The sequence below is a fragment of the Taudactylus pleione genome, unplaced genomic scaffold (assembly GCF_031769625.1).
Source record: "Taudactylus pleione unplaced genomic scaffold, aTauple2 ptg000370l, whole genome shotgun sequence".
NCBI classification, from domain to species: Eukaryota; Metazoa; Chordata; class Amphibia; order Anura; family Myobatrachidae; genus Taudactylus; species Taudactylus pleione.
In genome coordinates, this window is record NW_028284771.1 from 11,076,151 (window position 1) to 11,097,026 (window position 20,876).

General features: G+C 46.9%; 1 protein-coding gene across 1 annotated transcript in view; it reads right to left on the minus strand.

Annotated features, from left to right (window-relative positions):
* The window catches only part of ADGRV1 (adhesion G protein-coupled receptor V1), a 556,691-nt gene that overhangs the window by 107,812 nt on the left and 428,003 nt on the right, over nucleotides 1-20,876 (minus strand). Inside the window, exon 85 of the mRNA XM_088444649.1 lies at nucleotides 6,785-6,901. Within this exon, the coding sequence (XP_088300775.1) occupies nucleotides 6,785-6,901 (117 nt within the window). The remainder of the gene's footprint in view (nucleotides 1-6,784; nucleotides 6,902-20,876) is intronic.

Genomic DNA, 20,876 nt, shown 5'->3' on the forward strand with positions numbered 1-20,876 from the left:
AGCAGCGCTAGTACAGTCACATACAATGCAAAGAAATATCAATTCCTGCACTAACAGCGCTGATCACTCAACTACACAGACACAGGGCCTGGTAGGACACAGCGCAGCATACACAGACCTGACCCAAATCGGAGGAGAGGTATGCGGGGGGACCCAGACCACAATGCTTCCGTCCAGGCTTCCAGCAGCGTTCACCATGTGTTCATAGAAGATGGCCGCCGAGGAGCAGAGAGGAGGCTGGCCTGGGGGAGGAGCGCTGCCACAGGACCAGTCGGCAGCGTGCAGAGAGGGCTGTGTGCAGCGAGGGAGGCGCCGGCTGTGAGACAGGGAAGGCGCGCTCCCCTGGTATGCATTTAACCCCTGGGACGCCGCAGCGCTACCGCTCTGCTGTGGTCCGCTGTCCCAGGGGGTAGTGGAAGCGCAGGTTGGTCGCCTGGCTCCACGCTGCAGCCAGTCCCCAGGGAGCCCCCTGCCTGGGGACTTAGGACCATGTGACCAGCGGGGACCCACCGCGGGACCCCGCTGCTTACCTTTGTCCCCCTTGAATCCGGCCATGGTCCGGAACATCTGGGGTCACCGCTAGCTGTGACCCCAGATGCTCACCAGCATCCCCGGATCGGTACCGGCGTTCTGGTACCGGCGGGGGTGTAGGGAAGACAGCATGGACGTCAGGACTGACTGTCCATGCTGTACATCATGATGTGCAGCCACAGCTGCATAGAAGAAAGCTTCAGGGGCTCTTGTAGCCCCCACTTCGGACAGGTGCACCCGACTCCGGCCGGGCACCAAACTAAACTGAGGTGCCTTGGCTCGGGGGCGGGGTATAGGAGGGGGACCAAGTGCATCCTGGGAGGCTGAAAGCTTAACTCTTTGGTGCCCGATGACTGACGTCACACCTATACCCCAAGGTATCCTGTGGATACCCTATGGACCCTGAAGTAGAAATTTTAGTTGATATTTTAAAATGGTCTAATGTGGTGATAAACTACCTGGCATAAAGTGTACTTAAACATACATACAGGGTAGACTGCAGGAATATAATAAAAAGAGTAAAAGCAGTAACATACTGTGTGTTATGATCTTGCAACTTGGTCTGAATGACAAGATGAGTCTAATTTGGTAACGCATGTAAGTCGTTTAGCCGGATCTCTTCCGCTGTAGCTTGAGTCTCCTAGCGTCAGGGCCGTAACTAGGGGTGACATGTGCCACGGCACAGGGCATCACAGGGCAGGGGGCGCTGCTCGGGCCTGTCAAACTTTTGATTATATTCATTCTCAATTGTAGCTTCCTCTTCTTTTATCCCCGGAATCTCCTGTCTGACCCTATCTCTTCCCTGGCCGACTCCCCCTCCATCTGGCCACCTCCCCGAGCACCTTCAGTCACATCCACTTTTATTTAACACACACAGCTATTTGCTCCACAATTTCTGATGGCAGCCATGAACACAGCCATCGATTCCCGACCCAGGTGTTACCAGCTCACCTCGAGTCGATGATCTACACTGCCGGCTCCAGACTTGTACACAGCTATTCTGATGGACAAATCCTGCTGCAGGTGCAGATTCGCCAGCGCTCTCCTACCTCTAGAGCTGGTGAGTTATACTGTATAATTATTGCGCATCATCACTGCAGCCATTGGATTCACACTGTATTTTGCAGTGACACCTGGATAACATTGGTACAACAGGATCGGTACACCTTCATCATCATAAAGGGACAAATCAGATTTGTCATGTCCCATACCCGTGATTCCAAGCCCCTTTCTCAAACACAGATCTTATGTCCCTATTTGAAAAATGGTTGTCTGATTGCATTAATCTACATCTGTTTTATTGCATCATGTTCGGACGGTGAATCAAGGGTAACATACAGTACATAATAACAGATATAGAAGAGGCATGAAAACTGTAATCCAGGACTGAGTCAAATTAATTACATCCAGTTACAGGTACATTACAGCTTTTAGTGCATATTGAGTCATAGGTGATTGACACTGTTTATTACTAATTTCTAATATTATATTTTTATGTTTAAAATATTGAGACTGTCATAATAAATGTTTTAAACTTATATACAGTGATCCACTAGTTACCTGTTTTTATAATACCTATGGCATGCGGATTTTGCGCTAATATCACTAATTTGTTTCTGATCCAGTTTTGTTGTTAAAGGATTGGTATAACTTGATTTGATGTGGCTGCACCCTGCATGAGATGTAGTTATTATCCCGGCATGCTGGAACCAAAATCCTGATACCAGTCAGAATCTTGGTGCCAGCATCCCGATGGTAAGTAGTTGGGTTAGGCAGGGGGTTAGGCACTAGCAGGCCCGGCGACAGTGGGGGACTATGGGTACACCCTTACCGGGCTCCGAGGTCCAAAGGGGCCCCGAGGACCAGACGGGCACAAAACAAGGCAGCAGACTTGTTTTGCCGCGCTGCGCCGCCGGGACCCAAAGCCACTGCCGAGCCTCAGCTCCTATTCCCATGTAGCTTGGCCCGAGCAGCACTGGGCTCTTCCAGGTGGCTCAGCTGCGGCCCTTCCAGGTGGCTCATCTGGGGTCTTTCGGTAGCTCCTAAGGGGCTGTCCTCTCTCATGCCTGCAACTGCCCGGAGATTCCCTCCAGTCCCTCGCTGGGTCTTCGTTCAATAGGGGTCCCTCTAAGTGGTAGTGGCACTTAACTTTGTGCGGCAGCGCCCCCCTCACTCTGGCAATGGTCACAAACTCCCCAGCTGGGGTCCTCCGGTCCACGGGCACTGCTCCAAGCAGCCTGCAGCTGAAGGGGTCTTCTCCCCGGGTCCTTCAGGTCTTCCAACCGTCCTCGGCGGCTGTGGGACCTCCAGATGGCTCCAGAATCTTCTCTCCTCCATGGGGCAGTGTGATACAGCAGCTTCCTCAGGAGTGCAGCGCAGCAGCCACTCTCCAGGGTCCTCTTCACCTCCAGCAGGCCGGGGCAGCAGGGCAGGTAAGCGGCAGCAGTGGCTAAGGGTCTGGCACTTCGTAGTAGACAGGATGGACACTGCAGGCAGTGTAATAGGAGGTTGGAGCGGGACAGTTCAGTTCCCCTCTGGCAACAACTCTTCCTTCTGACTGACCAGCAATAACTCTTCTGGTCTCCGTAAAACACAGCACAGCCCCTCTATATGGTCCAGCACGGACCTGTCCATACTTTGATCAGCAGCCCTTCTTAGGGCGGAGCCATTATTTAATACTTTGGTGCCTTCTCAAGCCCTTCTTCCCGGCTCGATCAGACACTCCTAATAGGCCAGAGGACTCAAGTGTAAACCCGCCCTTTGGGCCCTCTGCCCTGCATCCATGGGGACCAATCAATGGGGGCCCTTTTTCTGGGCTCCCTGTGTTGTTGGCCGACATAACTAGTTTTCCCTGCTCATATTTGCATATGTAAGGGCTGCAGGGGGTCACATATAGTTCAGCAACCCTCTATTACAGGCTAAGGGCTGTATTATCTATTTATCCATAATAAAACAAAATTGGGTGACCCCTATCTGGGCACAAATTTTGGGGTACCACAGGAAGGTGACAGACTGGGGGCAGAGAAAGGTGATGGGGGCTGGGGACGGAGGAAGGAGATGGGGGGTTTCTGGGCTGAGGATGGTGATGAGAGGCTGAATTTGAGGAAGGTGATGAGGGGCTGACTGCTGAGGATGGCTAGCTGCAGACACCATCCCTTCTACCCCTGAGGCATCCACAGCACTGTCATTAAGAAGACCTTGCAAGAGATGGCAGACAAGAACTACAGCCTGCATCATCAGTGACAGAGAGACAGTGTGGTAAGTCATAGTGTATTTTTACTTTATTTAAATGCCGGCATATCTTTCAGTTATCATTATCATGCTTCATATATCAGACATGCAGGGGAGGGATGTGTGGGATCCGGGGTGGTGGTGAGAAGGTGGGGCCCCCAGAGACATCCGTGTACCGGGCCCCGAGATTTCTGTTGCCGGCCCTGGGCACTAGGGGGAGGGAAGGTTAGGTTTAGGCACTAGGGGAGGATGCAGGGAGGGACGGTTAGGTTGAGGGGTTGGGGTAGAGTTAGGCTACTTACCGACAGGTATCCTAGCCCTGTCGGTTTGTTATCTGTCCAGGAGCCGCACATCGGTCGCAGTGCCCGTCCAGCCGCAGCATAATTGACATGATTGACATGCTGCTGGTGTTTGAGGCGGCAATAGGGAGTCCTCGGATGCAGTTTCACTGGTCCCGGCAGCGTGGTTTTGCCATACATTCTGGGTAACCTGAGAGTTACTGAGATGTCCGATGGTGCACGATGTTCATGCAGAGATTCTGATGTTGCGTCTTCGGACACAGCCAGCAGATCACAGAAGCCTCTTTTAACACAAACCACCTCCTGTGGTCTTTGCATATTTCAGCACAGCTGCTATGTACATAGGTGCAGAGGCAGTGCCTTTACCGTACATCTATGACTCGGCCCAGAGTGCAGTTTTATTTTGTTTTCTTGTAAGGGAGTGAGGGTGCAGTGCCATGACTGTCCTTGGGAATGCGGCTGTTAGGGAGTGAGAGTGCAGTGCCATGACTGTCCTGGGGAATGTGGCTGTAAGGGAGTGAGGGTGCAGTGCCATGACTGTCCTTGGGAATGCGGCTGTTAGGGAGTGAGAGTGCAGTGCCATGACTGTCCTGGGGAATGTGGCTGTAAGGGTGTGAGGGTGCAGTGCCATGACTGTCCTGGGGAATGTGGCTGTAAGGGAGTGAGGGTGCAGTGCCATGACTGTCCTGGGGAATGTGGCTGTAAGGGAGTGAGGGTGCAGTGCCATGACTGTCCTGGGGAATGTGGCTGGAATGTGATGCTCCATATGTTCCCTTATGCCACAGAATACCTCTGTTCCCTAAATCAGTTAGACATTTGCTTGTGCTATCTAATGGTAAGTACAGATATCCGTCCTTAGCCATTCACTGACTACCTTCAGTGTCAATAACAGAAGCAGGAACCCTGAATTCATAGAAAAGCTTATTCCAAATGTACAGTCTAATCTCCAATATCTTTATTATTTACTTTTAATTATTATGACTTTCTCTGACCTTTTATATACAGAAATTTCCAGTTTGGTGCATGACAGCTTTCGGCATATTTGCATATGAAAGACAGTGCATTTTCATACTGACAATTGTCCCATGCTGACCACAAAACAGATGAACATGTTTGGAGATGGGTCACATGTAAATGCTCGACCGCTGGTGCAAAATACAAACTGATGATGACATAGATCGGCGGCTGCTTCTGGTTGGCTGTATCCCTCCCATTTATGATAATACTAATGTAATGTTGGTGCTGCAATCTGTTTGCATTATTACACTGATATTAGTAATCAGTCTGCAGCAATATAGTATATTCCCATTTCATCTTTTTAAAGGGGAAGGTGAAGGATGTGGATATTGATTTTAAATGAATAAAAACATTCATTTTGTATTTGCGTCTTGGCCTAATTTACTTTGACATGTGTGAAGGCACCTTTATTAGTTATTAATAACACTCCGTACATGATCTATATTGTGTGTACTGTTATTTTAGCATTTATTACTAGTACCATTCTGTAGCCTGATTTAACCAAACTCATACATTACTGTTCTCTCCAGGAGTAAAGGAGGAGCATCTATGATGCCCTTGCTGAGCTGGACACACCTTACATATAGAGCCAGCTCTGCAAGCTTAGGGAAATATTTCTGTGCTTGCAACCTGGATGCAAACACTGTCTAAAGCTACATAAGCCCATTTCACTTGGGCTCTAAATGGTCCACTCAGCACATATTGATCCAAATTTAATTAACCCCTATTTGCTGATAATTCTAGCAAGGTAGCCAGAAGATTCGTAGCAGCATTTAGTTTAAAGGCAAGAGCGGGTTGATTTCGCCTTAAAACCAACCCGGTTTTGCCTTAAAACTAATTGGCGCTTTAAATCTAATGGCTACTATACCTGGAATTGCTGAAGTGCCCGCAAATCATAGGTTATTACATTCGGCCCATTATCTCTACTCTCAGGAGAAACTTTCACAACCTAAAAGTTTGAGGAGATGTGAGAAGCTCTCTAGGGCCCACTGTACAAAAATCACATCAAAGTCATGTCCAACACTTTGGGGGGGGGGGAAGCTATTTTTTTTAAAAAAGTGCTGTTCATTATATCCATATTAATGAAATGAATCATAAGAGTATGGAGACGTAAGGATAGTCTTTGTTACATATGATTTTTGTGGGATTGCAGATTTTCCTATATTATTATTATTACCAGTTATTTATATAGCGCACACATATTCCGCAGCGCTTTACAGAGAATATCTTACCATTCATATCTGTCCCTGCCCCAGTGGAGCTTACAATCTATATTCCCTACGACATGCTCGCAAACATACACACTATGGTCAATTTTGAGGGAAGCCAATTAACCTACCAGTATATTTTTGAAGTGTGGGAGGAAACCAGAGTACCCGGAGGAAACCCACGCAAGCACAGGGAGAATATACAAACTCCACACAGTTTGGGCCGTGGTGGGAATCGAACCCATGACCTCAGTGCTGTGAGGCAGTAACGCTAACCATTACACCGTCTGTGCTGCCTATATTATGCAAAGCACGCCCAGAAATACACGCCTTTGCCAAAGTTAAAATTTTAAATTGCAAAATGTGTCCGATTACAAGTATGAGATCCGACCTCCGCCCAGCGAATAGCTCAGTAACCCTTCTGCACAGCAATGTCACTTTGTGACACATTACAGATGAAGCCAAACCAACTGATGTTTCAGAGGAACTTTAACTCACCTGAATGAACATCCAAAAGAACTGGCAGAGGTAAAAATAGTGGGTGACAGAAGCCAGACCAGCACAGCTTTCATAGGAGAGGTCTCGGCTAATGTAAGCAGAGGCCAGGAACGAGATCTGCAACAGAGACACAGGATCCCATTAACACAATTCTTTTGTTGTAAGGGCAAAAGTTCATCAGCAAAACAATTAACTTGTGGTGATTAAAGCATATTCATATATATATCAGTAACGATCACTGTTCCCCTAAGATGTAAGCTCTGGGTACGAAATCGTTAAAACGGTAATCTAATTAGTAGCCCATCCTATTGTGCTGCAGTGAGAAGCTGAGGACTCTGCGAGTGGAAGGTTAGTCTTTTTTATTTAGTCCTTTTTTATTTATTTATTTATTTTCTTTTACATCAACAGATCTAACTTATGGCTAAAACACTTTATCAGCGTAAATGTAACAGTAAAAATAAAGAGGAATACAAGAATCAAATAGGTAACATTGACAGTAAAAGAATCAATAAGTTTACCAATGTGCCCATAACATAAATAACATATAACATACATTTTGCATTTACTGTCATTAATATTGATTTGTTAACAATAAGGGAACATTTAAATAGTTCATTGTTTGCACATTAATCAAATTGTACAATGATGAGTTATTTCCCCTGTTTATGCTATTAACAAATAACCTGGGTACATGATGACCCACCCTTACCCGATACGTTATAACTGGATGTCAAGTGCTTTATGCAAACTCACTGCAACTATTGACAAAGGCAGCAAACACAACATTTGCCTCCACTTATACTGAGAGGTGTATCTGTAGCAGCTAGCATGCTTTTACCAGTACTTGGCATGTGGTCTCTCTCTCTCCTTAATATCCTGCAATAAATTTGCCCAGAAATACCACCTTCATGCATGCATCATGTAAAAAGGTGATTCTGAAGAAACTATACAGGAGTATCAGAGTACATATAATGTAACCAAACCTCCTAAAACCCGCAGAAATATTAATGTGATTAACTTTCAACAACTATCTACCTCTCTACAAAAACAACTCTCACCAATTTCTCTCTTTAACATCCTCTCTTGGCCTCTCCCAATGGACTGATTCCTCTACTCATCAGGAGGGCCACTCTCTTGAACTTGTATTCACCAGACTATGCTCAGTTTCTGATTTCACTAATGCTCCGTTCCCTCTCTCAGATCACAACCTTATCACTTGCACACTCTCCTCCATTAAATCAACATCATTGAAATCAACCAAACCTAAACCCAAAACCCGTAGAAATATTAATGCCATTAACCTTCAACAACTATCTACCTCTCTACAACAACAACTTTCACCAATTTCTACATTCACTTCTCCTGAGACTGCTGCATCACACCTAAACCAGATTCTAGTTAAAGCCCTCGATGAAGTAGCTCCAGCTACTCATCACACTCCGCGTAGACTTAGACGTCAACCGTGGCATTCTAACTTAACAAGGCATCTACAAAAACTCTCACGTAAAGTAGAACGTCAGTGGCGAAAGTCTCGCACTCCAAGTGACTTCCTCACATATAAGTCTATCTACAACTCTTATCGTACTGCTCTGGACACTGCCAAGCAAATTTATTTCCAATCTCTTATCTCTGCTCAAGCCTCTAACCCCAAGCGACTTTTTAATACATTTAAACTGCTTCTTACCCCTCCCTCACCCAAGCCACCTGCTACTATCTGTGCAAAAGATCTTGCTTCCTATTTCAAGGACAAGATTGATAATATCCGAAATGAAATGTTATTCTCTTCCTCAGCTAGTGACCTACTCAATTCCCTACCTGAACCCTCTGGCACATTCTCTTCATTTGACCCCACAAATGAAGATGAAGTATCTACACTCTTCTCATCCTGATACTCTATTACCTCTCCTCTAGATCCTATACCCTCACAAATTAGTAAAGCTCTGTCTCCTGTGCTCATCCCAACCCTAACTAAAATCTGTAATCTCTCTCTTTCTACTGGCATCTTTCCATCACTGTTCAAGCATGCAGTGATTACTCCCATTCTGAAAAAACAAAATTCTGACCCTAACACTCTCTCTAATTACCGTCCTATATCCCAGCTCCAATGCCCCTCCAAGCTACTGGAGAGACTTGTCTACACCCGTCTCACACACTTTCTTAACACCCACAACTTATTGGACCCACTTCAGTCTGGCTTCCGTTCCCAGCACTCAACAGAGACAGCGCTGACTAAGGTAGTAAATGATTTGGTCACTGCCAAGGCTAAAGGCCATTACTCACTTCTAATTCTTCTAGATCTCTCTGCTGCTTTTGACACTGTTGACCACTCTCTTCTCGTACAAACATTACAATCCCTAGGTCTTAAGGACACAGCTCTTTCTTGGTTCTCTTCCTACCTATCTGATCGCTCTTTTTCTGTTAGTTTTTCTGATTCTGCCTCTTCTTTGCTACCTCTATCAGTTGGAGTACCGCAAGGCTCTGTCTTAGGTCCTTTGCTATTCTCAATCTATACCACCTCTCTTGGCAAACTAATCCGCTCTTTTGGATTTCAGTACCATCTATATGCGGATGATACTCAAATCTACCTATCCTCTCCAGATTTATCACCATCTGTATTGGTCCGTGTCACTGAATGTATTTCTGCCATTTCATCTTGGATGTCATCTCGCTACCTGAAACTTAATATTTCTAAAACAGAATTAATTATATTTCCACCGGCCAATAACAGTTACCAATCTGATCTCTTTATCACTGTTGATAACTCAACAATCCACCCCACCCCACAAGCTCGCTGCCTAGGTGTCATCCTTGATTCTGAACTGTCCTTTGTTCCCCACATTCAATCTGTCTCAAAATCATGTTACATACATCTAAAAAACATATACAAAATTCGACCATATCTCACACAAGACACTGCAAAAACTCTAATCCATGCACTCATTATTTCCCGCATTGACTATTGCAATAGTCTCCTTATTGGTCTTCCCAAAAACAGGCTATCGCCATTACAATCCATTATGAATGCAGCTGCAAGACTTATCTTCCTTGCCAAACGTTCATCGTCTGCTTCCCCGCTCCATCAGTCCCTCCATTGGTTGCCGGTTTTCTACCGTATTCAATACAAAATACTGTTACTTACACATAAGGCCATTAACCGAATTACACCAACATACATCTCTTCACTCATCTCAAAATATCTCCCAACCCGACCTCTCCGCTCAGCACAAGATCTGCGTCTCTCATCCCCGCACATTACTTGCTCCCATTTACGGTTACAGGACTTTCTTTGGGCTGCACCCACTCTATGGAATGCCTTACCACACACAATAAGACTTACCTCTAGTCTTCAATCCTTCAAGCGTTCCCTGAAAACTCACCTCTTCAGACAAGCTTATCAGATTCCAGAACTGACCACATAACCTTCATAGCTTCCATGTCTTATTACATCCCCTCTCACAGTCCACACATAACCTCACATATTGTCTTTCTTTCACATACTCCTTACATTTTGCCGACATTCCTGTGTGACTGGATCATGCAGCCCACCAAGAAACTCTGCATTCTGGCCGGACCAAATTGCAATATATAGCACCTATCCTTGTGTATCAATGCCTATTTCCCTATAGATTGTAAGCTTGCAAGCAGGGCCCTCTTACCTCTATGTCTGTCTGTTATTACCCTGTTTTGTTCTATCAATGTTTCCAATTGTAAAGCGCAACGGAATATGCTGCGCTATATAAGAAACTGTTAATAAATAAAAAAATTAAAAAAATAATGCATAGGGTACTTGCCCACTCCAGAGCCCAAAGACTCCAGAATTTGAAGGGAGTTCTCCTGACTCCACTCTGCCAAACTCTATACTGCTTGCCTGCACTTTATAGAAAGCGATATAAAATATGCCTACTTATCTTCAGGCAAGGTTATCTAATTACCAAACTTTACTGCCTTAAGCTGGATACACACTAGGTTGTCAGGTTGCTGGCCTATCTAACGATTGGAAAGTGTATACACACTTACCAATCATCTGCCTTATGTGCAGGGCTTGACAGCTCAACTGGTCGGGCATTTAAATAGCCCACCAAGTTCAGCTTTCGATCACCGCCCAGTCCCTGCAGCATGTGTACAGGCGATCAGCAGGTTGCCCGCACATACCAGCAAATGATCGATATATCTTTTAGATATATCGGCCATCTGCTGTGCTGCAAAACAGATTGGATATAACGACTTAATTCACAGACACATCCAATGCATTGTAGATATATTTTGCCTGTTCAATGGAAAGGACGATATATCTAACAGTGTGTACCCAGTAGACCAGGGGTCTTCAACCTTGGCCCTCCAGCTGCTGTAGAACTACACATCCCAGCATGCACTGCCATAGTTTTAGCATGCTGTTATATCAAAAAGGTGGCAGTGCATGCTGGGATGTGTAGTTCCACAGCAGCTGGAGGGCCAAGGTTGAAGACCCCTGCAGCAGACTATTCTATCTAAAATACTGTATATGTTATTTGTGAACATTTAGTTGGTATGACATTTTTAGAAAATATGATTATTATTCTTATTATTAAGGAGCCACAAAGTTTCTGCACAAGGAATATACAAAGTAACAGTGAAACCTAATATATTAAATGTAAGATGAAATATCTTTGGAACACACAAGGGATGAGGGTTAGGAAACCTCACTGTATCTTGACAGAAATGTGGAGGTGAGTCACAGGGAGGGCAGCCAGAGTCCCTGAAAGGGATTAGGAGATAAGGAGCACTGCAAGCAAGGATAGTGCTAGGGATGAACGTGAGGATGGAGGGCCCTGCTCGTGAGAGCTTGCATAATAAGAGGAAGATAAAGTTATGAAAACCTGTACAAGTGGGGGCAGTCAAACTAGGGGTCAGTCAAACCCACTGGCATACATGGTGAATATAAGTGAATCTGATAGGTAGTTTTTTCTTGCACAGGGGATAGAAACTGTAGGAGATTAAACAGCTGAACAAGTACTTCTATATGTCACATTCTAACAATAAAAGGCATCTGTATAAAAATCGCCATAAGAAAATCATCAGAAATCTACAAGAGACTCATCTGAATGAAAAATGCCTTGAGCTTGCTCACCCAGAGGTAATTGGATCCATGTAGACTTGCTTTTGATTAGATAAGCCCAGTAACATGCCACTGTATGGTTGTTTTTTAGCTCTCAAGTATTCATGTACGTGTAACAAAAACTAACCTTGTGATAACAAAATATGGGCAATGGCTGCTTGTCAAAAGATTGCACACATGGTGGCTTCTTGCAGAGTTTATTTAATTTGCCATAATTCCAAATAATTTAGAAGCATAAGCAAATGTATAAGATGTGTGCTATGTAAATGGAATAACAAAAACATAATGTCAAATGTATACATTTAAGATAACTTGGGCTTCATATTCCCTTCTCTCCCTAATATATAATGAGTTCTAGAGGACAAGACCACAACATAAAATAGCTGTTTCTAGCATGTAAGTAATTCACAATCTTTGAAGCACTGGTTCCCTTTCAAATAATTGCTATTGACAGAACCCGTATTCTTCAAGGCATGATTTAGAGCTGGACTTCCGTAGCCTTCTACTGGATCTGAGATTTCCTTATACTGACTGCCCACATAGTCCTCTCGACAGTGACTTAACTAGGGTATTTGGAGCCCAGGGCAAATTTTAAAATGGGCGTGGTCACACGGGGCATGGCCACTGAAAAATGTCGAGTGACAATATGACACACACCCCTTTCTTGTCACTGGGAACATTTTTTCCATTTGCACCTTAATGCAGTGCCCCTTATACAATCCCCCTTATGCAGTGCCCCTTGTAGTGGTCCCACTTATGCAGGCCCCCAGTAGTACCCCCAGTATACAATGCCCCCAGTAGTGGTCCCTCTTATGCAGGCCCCCAGTAGTGCCCCTTATACAGTACCCCCAGTAGTGGTCCCCCTTACTTAGCCCCCGATTACTTGCCCTTATACAGGCCCCCAGTAGTGGTCCCCCTTACACAATGCCCCCTGTAGTGGCCCCCCTTATGCAGCCCCCCATTAGTTCCCCTTATACAGTGCCCCCAGTAGTGATCCCCATATTCAGGCCTCCAGTAGTGAGCCCCCATATGCAGTGCCCCTTATACAGTGCCCCCAAGAGTGATCCCCCTTATGCAGGCCCCCAGTAGTGCCCTTTTTACAGTGCCCCCAGTAGTGAACCCCCATATGCAGTGCCCTTTATACAGTGCCCCCAGGAGTGATCCCCCTTATGCTAGCCCCCAGTAGTGGCCCTTATACAGTGCCCCCAGTAGTTGACCCTCTTATGCAGGCCCCCAGTAGTTATCCCCCCTATGCAGTGCCCCCGGTAGTGGTTCTCCCTTTTCAGTGCCCCCTGTAGGGGTCCCCCCTGTGCAGTGCCCCCAGTAGTAAGCCCCTTATATAGTGCCCCAGTAGTAGTCCCCCTTGATGTAGTGCCCCCAGTAGAAGTCCCCAGCAGTAGTGGTCCCCCCCCTAGTAGTAGTCCCCAGTAGTGGTCCCCCCTATACAGTGCCCTTCATATAGTGCCCCCAGTAGCAGTCCCCCTTGATGCAGTGCCCCCTGTAGTAGTCCCCAGTAGTGGTCCCCCACGATGCAGTGCCCCCAGTAGTCCCCCCCAATGCAGTGCCCCCAGAAGTATCCCCCCCACGAAGCAGTGCCCCCAGTAGTAGTCCACTCCTTAGTAATAGCCCCCCAAAGCAGTGCCCCCAGTAGTAGTCCCCTCCTTTGTAATAGCCCCCCCAAAGCAGTGCCCCCAGTAGTAGTCCCCTCCTTAGTAATAGTCCCCCCCAATGCAGTGCCTCCAGTATAAGTGCCCCCCTCCGACAAATACACACTGAAATTAAGCAATAACTAAAAGAAAAATACTTACCTGAATCCATGCTCCGGCTCCAGCCGCCGTCCACACGTCAGCCCTCCCGGGCTGGCGCGCTCTGCATTATGGGAGAGACATCATGACGTCTCTCCCATTACCCACTGTAGGAGCCAGAAGGGAGCCGGCTCTTGCAGTGGGCGCTGCAGCAGTCAATGAGAGTCTGTCTGACTGTCATTGGCTGCTGATTAACACACACATCGCCGCCAGCGCTGGCGGCGATGTGTTATGCCCAGCATGAGCCCGCCTACCACCCTCCTCCTGGCGCTATTGGGCAAGCGCTCAGGGGGAGGGAAGGGGCTCAGCTGTGCAGCACAGGACCAGCGCTGGGAAGCCTAGCGCCAGTCCTGTGTGAATGTGTAGTGCTGAACAGTTACTTTATTGTATGGATTTTTCTTTTGGTTGAAACAATTGCAAAGGATTTGTATCATGTACCTTGAAGTCTAGCACATATCGACACAGAGTCCTCCGAGGGGTAAAAGGTTGGACCTCTAATCCATTGCGATCGCTATGCCGTCGCAGCACTACATAAGGATGCCCCCTTTACCTTACACACATCCGTAATGTTTAGGAAGAATGCAAAACCATCGGTAACATCGAGTACCATCGCAGCCTCACACAAACTTGTACAAGCTCTGATATTACTCAGGAATTGCTAACTTCATCGCACACACTGAGGGCCTGATTCAGACCCGCTCGCGAGCACTGAGCGCTCGCAAGCGGGTCAATGTTAGCCCAGTGCGCATGCGCATGACGGAGCCAGCTCCGTCGTCCGCATGCGTGAGACCCGGATAGCGACGGGCAAACCGTCGCTCCGGGTCTCGTACCAAAGGGGGTGTGCTGTCGATGTTGAGTGACAGCATGCCCCCTTTGGTGGGCGTGCCGGGGGTGTGGCTGTCCAGACTGAGGCGTTCCCATGGGAACGCCTACCGTCTGGGGCCGGCCCCACTGACATCACTCTGTTTGAGCCGAAAGCACTCTAGGGCTTGCGGCAATGAGACCCTACCACAAGGGTCTCGTCGCAAGCCCGATGATCGCGATGGTCTTGACCATCACGACCATCTTCCTGGCCGCTCGCTATAGCTATGGGTGGTCACCCGCAGCTATACGAGCGGCCAGGAGGCCGCTCTTAAATTCAAGAAGGATGGCCCTGATTCAGAGCGACCACTCTGTCAGAGCGTCCAGCTCTGAATCAGGGCCTGAGCACACAAGCTGCGTATGGCATCACAGTGGATAATTTATGCACGCCCCTGCAATGGCATTCAAACGCACTGGCATACCTGCGTTTCACCGACCCCCCCCCCCCCCCAACACCACCTCCTATAACTGCAATGCATATGCATGCGGAGGACGCAACAATCGGCGATTGTGTGCGGAATCGCAGTTTCGATCCTTGCTGAATCAGGCCCTTTGACCAGTCCTGCCTCCGTCATGTGCAATAAGAGCAGGGGCGTAATCTCCTGCAAAGAGGCTTCCACCACAGCGATGGAGATGAGACAGACCAGAAGAGCTGGTACAGGATTCGCATTGGATCAACCAGGCCAGGGCCGGTTGATCCTCGGGAGAGGGACCCCGTATTATTTTCGGCGGTCCAATTATACAAGTATTGCCAGCCCTTTTGGGCTGACCAGCTTGGGGCACCAAACACTGTGTGTCTCCCTGCTATATTGTAAGCCCCCAGGATGGTTCGCCTGGTGCTGGTTATAGTAAAACCGATTTTCCTGTACCAGAAAGGGCTCAGAGGTCCAGGGCTGGTTATGCTTTTGAAAGGGAGAGGGGGCGACATTTTTTTTTCTTCCATTTTAACCCTTTATTACACCAGAAACACACAGAAGCACTGCACAGATCACACTGATCTGTGCAGTGCTTCTGCAGAACACGCTGCTCACAAGAATTTATATTAATTTCAGCCCAATCCAACTGAACTCGCAGACAATCTAACCATCGATTAGACCATCGGAAAACGCGATTGAGTCAAACATGGTTCTTAGTAAATATCAGGGTTTGACTGGGAAAAAACTCACGTAACCCAGCGATGCCCAGCGTGTTTAATCTCGGCCAGGCACGATTCTTAGCAAATATACCCCTGATAATCTACCTACCTGCCCTGGAAGCAGCTCTCACTCTCTAGAACGTCATACTACAATCATCTTAACAAGTGACATCTACATGAAATGTCATCTTAACAAAGAGTTGACTCTTCACACTGCAATGGATATACAGGTTGAGTCTCCCATATCCAAAATGCTTGGGACCAAGGGTATTTTGGATATCGGAATATTCCGTATTTTGGAATAATTGCATACCATATTGAAATGTCTTAGGAATAGGGCCCAAATCTAAACACAGAATGCATTTATGTGTTATATACACATAAATGCACATATATACACAGCCTGAAGGTAATTTTATACAATATTTTCAATCATTTTGTGGCTCAAACAAAGTTTGTGTATATACCTGAAATTTATTTATGTTTCATGTACACCTTATACACACAGCCTATAGGTGATTTTATACTTAATTTGTAATACTTTTGTGCCTTAAACAAAGGACCCGATTCAGACTCATTCGCTAGCAAGTGGCCGCTCGTTGCAGACGATGTTCGCTAATGTGCGCATGTGTATAGTTCGCAGTGCGCATGTGCAAACTAGTACGAGCGATTGGAATGTGCTCGCTTGCCCTGCCAGGACAGCCCAGTAGAATGAGTGACAGTAGAGGCCGTTTGAGGGTGGTAACAGGGGCAGGGCAGTAGTAACGGGGGAGTGGAGTTGCGGACACAGGCGTGCCAGAGTGTTTCAACGCCATTTCAAAGGCGTGCATAATTACCAGGCAGCGTCATAGTATATGTCACCTGGTTGATTTTACACAGAACTGCTCATAGTGCTTGCGGTAGGGTACAGTCAACCACAAGCGCTGTGGTCTGACCTGATGGTTCCTGATGTACCAAAGGTTGTATACAGTATACTTCCTGGAGATGACGTACGCTAGTGGACGGCTAAAGACAGACTGGTGGGCGTCTATAAATGCAAAGTGATCGCTCGCCAAGACATAGTGGGCGCGCTTATGTCTTGCTGTGCAAGCGGATGCCTTGATGTCACATAGATGAATTTCCATATACTGGGAGCGAGCGGCCGCAACTAGTGAACGGGTCTGAATCAGGTACAAAGTTTGTGTACTTTGAACCATGAAAAATCAAAGGTTTCACTATCTCAGTCAAGCTAAAAATATTCCGTATTTTGGAATATTCCATATTTCGGAATATTTGGATATGGGAGATTCAACCTGTACTCTTATAAATGAGAACTGTGAGTACTTCAATGTTTGTTCCAAATGCATTTTCAGGAGAAATTCCAGTTTTTGCAGAATATAAACTTGAAAAGGATACAGTATATCAATAATGGAAACTATTAAGTGCAAAATTGAATCCCACATTGGGCAAATGGCACAGCAAAGTAATTAGCAAATATGTCAAAACCAATTGACCACCTATATTCAAAGCCAACTGCTCCCAGGTGACAGGAGAGGTGCATGTTATCTTCACTTTGTTAGAGAGATTATCCTCCTTTACAAAGAGCCTAAACTTTCAATATTCAAACTAGGGGTGAGCGGGTTCGGATTTCTGAAATCCGAACCCCCCCGAGCCCCCCCGATCCGAGTCCGATCCGAGTCAGGCTCGACTTTTCCCGCCTGACTCGGATCTGACATCGAGGCAAAACGTCATCATCCCGCCTTCCGAGTCTCGCGGGTTTTGGATCCTATATAAGGTACCCGCGTCGGCGCCATTTTCTCACTCGGCTGTGGACAGTGAAGAGGGAGGGTGGGAGTTAGTGCTGTGTAGTGTAGTGTAGTGTAGTGCTGCTGTTGTCCACTACTTCAAAGTCCATAGGGGCTGGCTGTGTTGTGCTGTGCTGCTGTTGTTAATAGGGGCTGTGTCCACTACTTCAAAGTCCATAGGGGCTGGCTGGACTGTGTTGTGCAGTCAGTTCTCCATAGGGGCTGTGTCCACTCCAAAGTCCTGTGCAGTGTCCCAGTCCTAAAGGGGTGCTGTAGTGTTGTCCAGGGGGTGCTCTGTCCATCAGGGGTGCTCCCCCCAAGTGCTAAAAAAATAATATATTTTCTGTGTTTGTGAATTGTGTGCGCAGTAGCCGCACGTGCATCAACAAAGTAGTGCCAAGCGTGCGCCTGTGTCATAAGTAAAGGGCCGGCTGGCTTGACCGTTAAGGGTGCTGTAACCCCCGAAAGTACACTCCAGTCCAAACCAAAAAAAAAATTATTTTCTGTGTTTGTGAATTGTGTGCGCAGTAGCCGCACGTGCATCAACAAAGTAGTGCCAAGCGTGCGCCTGTGTCATAAGTAAAGGGCCGGCTGGCTTGACCGTTAAAGGGTGCTGTAACCCCCGAAAGTACACTCCAGTCCAAACCAAAAAAAAATTATTTTCTGTGTTTGTGAATTGTGTGCGCAGTAGCCGCACGTGCATCAACAAAGTAGTGCCAAGCGTGCGCCTGTGTCATAAGTAAAGGGCCGGCTGGCTTGACCGTTAAGGGTGCTGTAACCCCCGAAAGTACACTCCAGTCCAAACCAAAAAAAAAATTATTTTCTGTGTTTGTGAATTGTGTGCGCAGTAGCCGCACGTGCATCAACAAAGTAGTGCCAAGCGTGCGCCTGTGTCATAAGTAAAGGGCCGGCTGGCTTGACCGTTAAGGGTGCTGTAACCCCCGAAAGTACACTCCAGTCCAAACCAAAAAAAAAATTATTTTCTGTGTTTGTGAATTGTGTGCGCAGTAGCCGCACGTGCATCAACAAAGTAGTGCCAAGCGTGCGCCTGTGTCATAAGTAAAGGGCCGGCTGGCTTGACCGTTAAGGGTGCTGTAACCCCCGAAAGTACACTCCAGTCCAAACCAAAAAAAAAATTATTTTCTGTGTTTGTGAATTGTGTGCGCAGTAGCCGCACGTGCATCAACAAAGTAGTGCCAAGCGTGCGCCTGTGTCATAAGTAAAGGGCCGGCTGGCTTGACCGTTAAGGGTGCTGTAACCCCCGAAAGTACACTCCAGTTCAAACCTAAAAAAAAATTATTTTCTGTGTTTGTGAATTGTGTGCGCAGTAGCCGCACGTGCATCAACAAAGTAGTGCCAAGCGTGCGCCTGTGTCATAAGTAAAGGGCCGGCTGGCTTGACCGTTAAAGGGTGCTGTAACCCCCGAAAGTACACTCCAGTCCAAACCAAAAAAAAATTATTTTCTGTGTTTGTGAATTGTGTGCGCAGTAGCCGCACGTGCATCAACAAAGTAGTGCCAAGCGTGCGCCTGTGTCATAAGTAAAGGGCCGGCTGGCTTGACCGTTAAAGGGTGCTGTAACCCCCGAAAGTACACTCCAGTCCAAACCAAAAAAAAATTATTTTCTGTGTTTGTGAATTGTGTGCGCAGTAGCCGCACGTGCATCAACAAAGTAGTGCCAAGCGTGCGCCTGTGTCATAAGTAAAGGGCCGGCTGGCTTGACCGTTAAAGGGTGCTGTAACCCCCAAAGTACACTCCAGTCCAAACCAAAAAAAAATTATTTTCTGTGTTTGTGAATTGTGTGCGCAGTAGCCGCACGTGCATCAACAAAGTAGTGCCAAGAGTGCGCCTGTGTCATAAGTAAAGGGCCGGCTGGCTTGACCGTTAAAGGGTGCTGTAACCCACAAAGTACACTCCAGTCCAAACCAAAAAAAAAATTATTTTTTGTGTTTAGCCGCACGTATATATCAAATCGATATAACATAAATGGAGGACCAAACTTTCTCCGATAAAAATAAAATAGAGAAAGATCAAGAACCACTTCCTCCTAGTGCTGAAGCTGCTGCCACTAGTCATGACATAGACGATAACATGCCATCAACGTCGTCTGCCAAGGCCGATGCCCAATGTCATAGTAGAGGGCACATACAATCCCAAATGGCAAAGTTCAGGAAAATGACCTTGAAAAAGACATTTAAATCAGCTGAAGAGAAACGTAAACTTGCCAATATGCCATTTACGACACGGAGTGGCAAGGAACGGCTAAGGTCGATCCCTAGTATGTTCATGACTAGTGGTTCAGCTTCACATGACGATGGAAGCACTCCTCCCACTAAAAAAATCAAAAGAGTTAAGCTGGCAAAAGCACAGCGAAGAACTGTGCTTTCTAAGAAGATATCACAAATCCCCAAGGAGAGTCCAAGTGTGGTGGTGGTTGCGATGCCTGACCTTCCCAGCACTGGACGGGAAGAGGTGGCTCTTTCCACCATTTGCACGCCCCCTGCAAGTGCTGAAAGGAGCACCCACAGTCCACTTGCTGATATGCAAATTGAAGATGTCACTGTTGAAGTACAACAGGATGAGGATACTGGTGTAGCTGGCGCTGAGGAGGAAGTTGGCGAGGAGGATTCTGATGGTGATGTGGTTTGTTTAAATCAGGCTCCGGGGGAGACAGTTGTTGTCCGTGGGATGAAAAAGCCCATCACGGTCATGCCTGGGCAGAAGACCAAACATTCCACCTCTTTGGTCTGGCAATATTTCTATCCAAATCCGGACAACAACTGTCTTGCCATATGTACCATATGTAAAGGTGAAATAAGTAGGGGTAGGGACGTCAACCACCTAGGAACATCCTCCCTTATACGGCACCTGCAGCGCGTTCATAAAAAGTTACTGTCAAGTTCAGAAACTTTGGCTCAGACCGTAAGCAGTCCAGGGACACCTAAATCCCGTTGTCCTGTTGTATCCAAGCGCCTGCAAACCACACCGTCAACTCCCTCCTCGTCAATTTCCTCCTTAGTCAGGATCGGAAGTAGTCCTGCAGGCCATATCACTGGCATGACTGACTCTCCTATCCGGGATTCCTCCGGAGGATCCTGCATTGCTACGCCTACTGCTGCCGCTGCTGCTGTTGCTGCTGCTGGGAGTCGTTCATCATCCCAGAGAGGAAGTAGGAACACCACTACTTTTACTAAACAATTGACCCTCCAACAGTCCTTAGCGAGGAGGATGAAGTACGACAGCAGTCATCCTGAAGCAAAACGTATAACTGAGGCCTTGACTGCTATGTTGGTGTTAGACGTGCGTCCGGTATCCGCCATTAGTGCAGTGGGATTTAGACAATTGATGGAGGTAGTGTGTCCCCGGTTCCAAATCCCGTCTAGATTCCACTTCACTAGGCAGGCGATACCGAGA